The sequence below is a fragment of the Ruditapes philippinarum genome, unplaced genomic scaffold (assembly GCF_026571515.1).
Source record: "Ruditapes philippinarum isolate M1 unplaced genomic scaffold, ASM2657151v2 ctg757_1_1_1_1, whole genome shotgun sequence".
NCBI lineage: Eukaryota > Metazoa > Mollusca > Bivalvia > Venerida > Veneridae > Ruditapes > Ruditapes philippinarum.
The window spans coordinates 215,206-222,517 of record NW_026861682.1 but is presented as its reverse complement, the minus strand read 5'-3'; the positions used below and the strand labels follow the sequence as shown (position 1 = coordinate 222,517).

General features: G+C 30.7%; 1 protein-coding gene across 1 annotated transcript; it reads left to right on the top strand.

The window, feature by feature from the left end:
• Positions 1-4,085: 4,085 nt before the first annotated feature.
• Positions 4,086-6,428, top strand: LOC132716513 (probable histone-lysine N-methyltransferase set-23). The gene is made up of 2 exons (XM_060699806.1): positions 4,086-4,220; positions 4,606-6,428. Exons 1-2 carry the CDS (start codon positions 4,119-4,121, stop codon positions 5,338-5,340), a joined length of 837 nt encoding a protein of 278 aa, XP_060555789.1. The 5' UTR covers positions 4,086-4,118; the 3' UTR covers positions 5,341-6,428.
• Positions 6,429-7,312: the final 884 nt, after the last annotated feature.

Below are 7,312 nucleotides of genomic sequence, written 5' to 3'. Positions count from 1 at the left end.
ACTTGAATAAAAATGTGTATTTGTTTTTCTATTCGATTAGGATAACATTTTAAATGTAATGAGATATAAATAATTGAAAACATAAATAAAGCAGACTTACAGCTATTATAATCAAGCGATCTTTAAGATAACAGGGTAGAAAGTCAATAGGGTGCTGCACTTGATTTTTATCTTTAAAAGTAATTTATTTAAACAGAAAGTCATGCACTAAAACTTTAATATCACGTGTTATTGAAAATGCATGTTACTTAATGCCTTAACGTCAAAAAAGTGATGATGATGATGATGATGATGATAGTGGTGATGGTGGTGGTGGTGATGATGAATGATCGATGATGGATGATGAATGATTGATGAGATGGGTGGAAGTAAAAGTATTGATAAATAATGTTTAACGTTTAAATAAATGATTATGCGATGATGGATATTAATGGTGGTAGTATGGCAATGAAAATGAGAACGGTGATGAGGAAAATGATGATGATTTTGATGGTGGTGTTGATACGAGGATGAAGATGATAATGAAGGTGAGGATAACGACGATGATGATGAATGTGATGATGATGATGGTGATAATATAATGATGATGATTATGATAATGATGATGATGGTGGTGATGATGATGATGATGATGGTGATGTTGGTGGTGGTAATGTTGGTTGTGGTAGCAGTGATTATGATGAGTGTAGTGGAGGATGATAATGATAATAATGACGACGATGATATTAGTGGTGATGGTATGAGGAATAAAGATAAGAATGATGATGATGATGATGATTGATGATGATGATGATGATGATGATGATGATGATGATGGAGGGAAGGGAGAGGAAAGGACAAGGGAAAAAAGAAAACATGAAATCTTAAAAGAAAATTTTGGGCCTTTAAAGGATCCAAGTCACAAAGACAACCCAATCGTGGGGATTTCAAAAATTTTAAAAGTTAGAACAATATATAAAACAAAACCGAGTTTTGTTAAAAAAGGAATAAAGTAAAACCCTGGAAAAAAAAGGTAAGACACATAAGCATTTTCCCGGGTTTAAGGGAAATTTTCCTTTTTAAAATTTTAGGGGTTAAGTTAAGTTATAAAAAACCAAATAAATTTCCTAAAATTTGGGAAAAAATTTAAAATTAAAGTTTTACCATGAAGATTTTTCCGACGGGAAACGGAAAAAATTCAATTGAAACAAAATTAAATCAATGACCATTTTGGGAATTCAATTAAAACGAAAATTTTGGATTATGGTACTTTTTATTGCCTTATTTACCAAACCCAATGGGAAACAGCGAAAAGAAAAAATGGGCAAAAATAGACCGATATTGGACAAAACCCTTTTGAAAACCCCTGTAAAAAAGGGTAAAAAAAATTGTATCGGTTAATTTTTACTCCCCGTTAAAAAAATACTGTGCAGATTTCTAATGGAAAAAATTTTAAATTTAAATTCAATTCTTTTTTGTATATTTCCCACAGTTGTAGGGCGAAAAAATTAAAAACATTGGGCTAATGATTAGGAGGCAGACTGAGGAAAAAAAATTTTGGGGGCCCTTTAAATAGGGCAAAAAAGAAAAAAATTAATAAAAAATGTTGATTTCCCAAAAAAAATAATTAATCATTAAAAATTAAAACCAAAATTCCCAACGAACTAAAGTTGAAAAAAGATGTTCATGTATTTTTAGCAAATGAGTATGCCTTTTTGAAAAATTGAAACAAAAAAAAAAAGTTAAAAAATTTTTTTGTGATTAAAAAAAAAAAGGCTTTTTTAAAGGGCTAAGGGGCCCTTTAATAAAAATTTTATCTTTTATTTCTTTTGACTATGTGATATGTTTTTTTATCGGCATTTTTTAGGCTTACAAAATATAACTCAAAACCTTTTAAAATTGCCCTTGTTTTCCTTGTTGTTTAAAAATTTAAACCCTTTTTTTTTCTTCGTTTTCCCCCGTGCACAAATTTTAAAAGACCTTTTAAAAACTTTCTGGGTATTGGGGTTTTTTGGGTTTAAAATATACTTCTCCCCGAGTTATTTTCTTTAAAGAAAAAGGTCCCCCTAAATTTTTTTATTTGAAAAAAAGGGCAACTTGCGGGAAAAAATTGAAATTTTTAACTAATAGTAAAAAATAAAGAAAAGAATTCAGGGTGGCGAAAAATTTTATGACAAAAAAATGTTTAAAATTTCAGAAAAACAAAAAGGCAAAAAAAAAAAATTCAAATTATGAAAAAAAATTATGAAAAAATATAAAAAAATTAAATAAAAACCCTTTTTAAAACGTTTGTAACGCTCTTTTTCAGCATCCCCTTGACGTAAACGGGGGGTTGGGCTGGCCAAAACCTGGAAGCTCGTGAAAAAAGTTAAAAAAATTCCAAAATTTGCTTTTATTTCCAAAGCTTTAAATCATTTTCCGAAAAAGGATCCTTTTGGGTGCATTTAATTTTTTGGGGCCGGGGCAAAAAAAAAAGTTTTGGCTAACTTTATTTATAGTAAAAATCCAAAAATTTAAAAAAATTTTTGTATTTTTTTTTAAAATCCGGTTTTCACTTTCATATTTTAGAATTAACTAAAGTAAAAATTAAATAAAATAAAATCAAAGACAAAAGGCCTTTTGTGCCCCCAAAAACCCCGGGGCCACGTTCCCATAAAAATATAAAAACCAATTTGGGTCTTTTTTAAATGGGGAAAATGAACAAATGAAACAAAAATAAATATAAATTTTTCCGTTAAAAAAAACCATTTTAAAAGGTTTAAAAAAATTTTTATCCATAAAAATTTTAATTTAAAATAAAATTTTGGGTCTTAGCATTTTTATCTTCTTTAAACCCCCATTTAAGTAAATTTTGATTTTAAAAAGGGCGGTGGGGCGTTTGTATATAGGGGAAATAACTTACCCACAATGTATAAAAAAAAACTTAAGAACATTTAAAAAGGGGGAAAAATTTATTTTTTTTAAGCTTTTGATAACCCACTAGCGTTTATAAAAATTACGATAAATTTAAGATTTGTTTTTTATACCCCAATCCATTAAAAATTTCCGATTTTTGTAAAGGTTTTTAAGTTAAAATTTCATTTTTAAACTTTTGGGAACCTTTTTATGCATAAAAAAAACCCCGGGGTAATTTAAAATTAATTTTTGGGAAATTTTTATTTAATTTCTAAATATTTTCCCTTTTCTCTTTTCTTTTTAAATTTTGTTTCAAAAAGATAAAGGGTTTTAAAATTTTCAAAAAAGGTAAATTTTGGCAAAGGAGGCGGAATTTTTAATAAATCCGCATTTGTATTTTTTAAATGCTTTTTTTTACAAAGTAGGGTAAATTTTAAAATTTCTGAAATTTAAATTTATTAAATATTTTTTTTATACCCATGCGTGAATTTCTTTTTCCTTTAAACTTGGGAAAAAACAATTTTTTGGATAAGGGTTTTAATCTCTCCCGAAATTTCGGGTTTTTTATTTTTTAAATTTTTATTTTGTACTTTTTAAAAAAATTTTGTTAAAAAAAACCCACCCCCTTTTGGGTGGAAACCTTTGATGTATAAAAAATAGGGCAGCTTTTTGAGTTCATTTTGGGGTAAAAAATTTTGGCAGATTGAAAAAAATGGGTTTTACGTAAGATTTGATAAAAAAAAATCAATCTTAACGTATAGCTTTTACGACTTGATGAAAATAACTTTTTAGAAAAATAGCGGGTTATTATTCGTCTGCACATTGGCTCGTTAAATGATCTCGAGACAAATCCAAAAATATTTCATAATAGCATGGTTCCAGACATACTAGCAGACGGTCCAAACCATGGGGTAGTACAGAAAAAAGTATTTGCACCAAAACCCTTTTTTTTTGTTTTTTTTTTTGTTTTTTTTTTTTCGATCAAAAATATCAGGTACTTGCCAAGAAGATATAATGTTTTCCATCTCACTTCAGTTCCAATTACGATAGGGCGAGTTTAAGCAGGAAGTATATCTTAAAGTAAATTTTTATACGTTTTAGGCTACTGTCAAATGGGACACAACACACGTAATTTGCCAACCCGTCATAGAAGAAACGAAGTTGATCTGTATACAGTTGAGAATAAAAAAAAAACAGTTTGAGATGTCCCCTAGGATCGGTGAGTGTCGTGCTAAGTGTTTACCATGAGAAAAATGTCGGATAAAATGAAAATAGATATTTCGGGCGGATGTGAAAACATTCCTATACATTTAGAAGATGACATGCATTGGGAGTGTTTAAACACTGTATGTATGATTTATTTGATATCAAATATTATGCTGATTTCATTACAATATATGAAGTATGAACGAGCGGCGAGTTTATTTACAGGTTTCAAATCGCTAAATTATTTTAGGTCATATACTGCTATATAAATGAAGGGTTATATGCTGCTATACTTTTTCGGTACATATATATTGATAGGTCGTGAACATACTGCTGTGTGCGCAAAAAGATGCTCTATTGGAGTGATTTTACACTGAGGAACTAAAGGTTTATCCAGTTACTACGTGGGGAAAGATTTGCAAAACATTGCATGACGGATGTTTTTTTTCTTTCCTTTTCCATAAGCAAGTTTTAAACTTTGCTGAAAATACATGCTATTTTAAAGAACATATTATATATTTACAGTTTAATTATGTCTGCTGTAACATACCAGGACCCGGAACTGAAACAACTGACTTTGAGGAACAGATGCCTGGCTGTTCATGTACAGAAACGTCATGTGACACAAAATGTCCGTGCATGAAATATGGACCGTCGTATACTTGTGACGGAAAACTTCGGAAAACAATATCTACTGGAATTGAATTAAGTGTTCTTAATGAATGTAACTTATTATGCACGTGTCCTGACTCTTGCAGTAATAGACTGGTACAGCGTGGAATAAAACACCGCTTAGAAGTCTTCAAATCGGATGGTAAAGGTTTTTGTCTGCGGACACTTGAGGCAATAGACTATGGAGAATTTGTGTGCGAGTATGCTGGTGAAATACTTACACGAGAAGAAGCCAAAACGAGGTTTGACAAACAGGAAAAGTGTGACATGAATTATATCTTTATGCTTAATGAACATTTCACTTCCGGTGTTCATACAACATTCATTGATCCTGGTAAGATTGGAAATGTTGGGAGGTTTATTAGTCATTTCTGTGAACCGAATTTGTCTGTATATCCGGTGCGCGTGCATAATCTCGTGCCAAAAGTGTGTTTATTTGCTGCACGTGACATTTATGCAAATGAAGAATTGACTTACAGTTATGGTCAAAGTTATCCGGGTACTACAGATGAGGACAAAAAGATTTGTAAATGTAACTCAGAAAAATGCAGAGGATTTCTCCCAGTTGATCTTTCTGTTTTGAAATAAAATATATGATGCAAATTTTATATCAAGTGATGGATTATAAAGAAACGTATTTGAATAAGCAGGGACGTCCATGGTCAAATGGTTAAGGTCATTTACTTCAAACCACTTGCCTTTCACCTCTGTGGACTCGAATCTCGCCACTAACGAACTTTGGATTATTTCATGTGAGGGAGCTATCAAGCTATAGCTTACGGAATGTCTGTGGCTGAACTCGGTGCCTGTTCGTTCCTGAAGTAATGCACGGGTGGAGTAAAGTGTCACTTGGGTCAATGTCACTTATGCTAAGGATAGATTTGTACACATCTGCTCTTGTTGTCTTTATTTATTGACCTATATACATTGAAAACTATGACAAATGTGCAGCTTTGGTGAGAATCCATCGACATAAGCGATATTTCTTTTTATTATAGAGGGGTTGAAGGATAATAAAATCTGTCATTTACAAATTTAAATCTGATTTCGCTACTGATAACAATAGGTAATTTCAAATGAGTTGTTTCTTTTGTCTTACATGTTATTCTCCTCCATATCCCATGTAGAATTTAACTACATGTAGTGGACTTGTTTTGTTTGAATTAAGAACTATCCCTTTTTCGTGTATAAAATGCATGTAGTAAAGTATTTAAGCACCACTGCTCGTTTTATTCAATCGTATTCAAATTGCCAAGATATGCTAGTCGGCTTGGCTCTACGGCAGATAAGTAATTATTAGTGCTGGCTATTTAACCCTTACCACGTTGAATATTTTAAATTGACTTGTCCAGCGTTCAATTTGAACAAAACCATTAATCTTTTTAAAGAAATACTCAATATATTTACTTACTGAATAGCAACCAGTGTAGCTGTCTCTCGGGCTTTAAAACGTGAAAAAAACGTTTAAGTCATATTTCGAATTTCCAGTTTTTTTCTAGTGAAGGAAGGCCTTACTAAGAAACTCCCTCCAAATATATTTTACACAAAAAGATTTGCAATTTGATATACAATATCTACTTATTTTAATATTATGATAAGAAATCCATACTTATAATCATGAAATATAATTATGAAAGTTGGTTTTTCATTTCAGAATAATGAATTATAAGAGGAAATATATGTACATTTATAAGCGACATTGGCAAAATATAAGCTAAAAATCACAAATTCAGTTGTTGTTTTTTTAAATTATTTAATCATAGTTTATAAATATTAATTCAGCATAATTTTAATGATAAATTCAACAACAACAAAATCAGTGATCAGTGATCAATTCAGTCAGTCATAACAACATAGCTTATAAACATGTTCTGATTGTTTATTAAATATTTTACGGACTTGTTTTATCCTTGACATCCCAGTTAATGTTACAGGATACAGGTAATCCATGTTGACAATCTCACATTTGTGCAGTCGAAGTTTGAAGCTTCCACGATTGTTTCTGGTACTTCACATTTATTGTTTAACATGTGACAGTTTTTTCCATATATATAAAGTGTTTTTTCTGTTTTTTTTTTTAATATACAGAGTCCTTTTCTGTATATAACACTAGTCTCGTTCCTAATGTATGTTTTGGCCATGCCCGAGTTGTATTGTCTTCCTCACTTGTTTATCATATGCGTGTTTGTTTTCCGCATTATACCGGGTTTTTCTCTCATTTATGTTAACATATCCGAGTTTGTTGTCCATATTTTTAAACACGAAATATTTGTGTTTCTCATTTGTGTTGTTCCTCATATCCGAGTTTGTTGTCAATATATTTAAACCCGTAATATTTGTGTTTCTCATTTGTGTTGTTCCTCATATCCGAGTTTGTTGTCCATATATTTAAACCCGTAATATTTGTGTTTCTCATTTGTGTTGTTCCTCATATTCGAGTTTGTTGTCCATATATTTAAACCCGTAATATTTGCGTTTCTCATTTGTGTTGTTCCTCATATCCGAGTTTGTTGTCCATATATTTAAACCCGTAATATTTGTGTTTCTATTTTGTGTTGTT

What these genes read in the sequence shown, in the direction of transcription:
- LOC132716513 (XM_060699806.1), top strand. Translation starts at nt 4,119, where the DNA reads ATGAGAAAAATGTCGGATAAAATGAAAATAGATATTTCGGGCGGATGT. An exon ending in ATTGGGAGTGTTTAAACACT is followed by an intron (nt 4,221 to 4,605) that starts GTATGTATGATT and finishes ATATATTTACAG; the next exon opens with TTTAATTATGTCTGCTGTAA.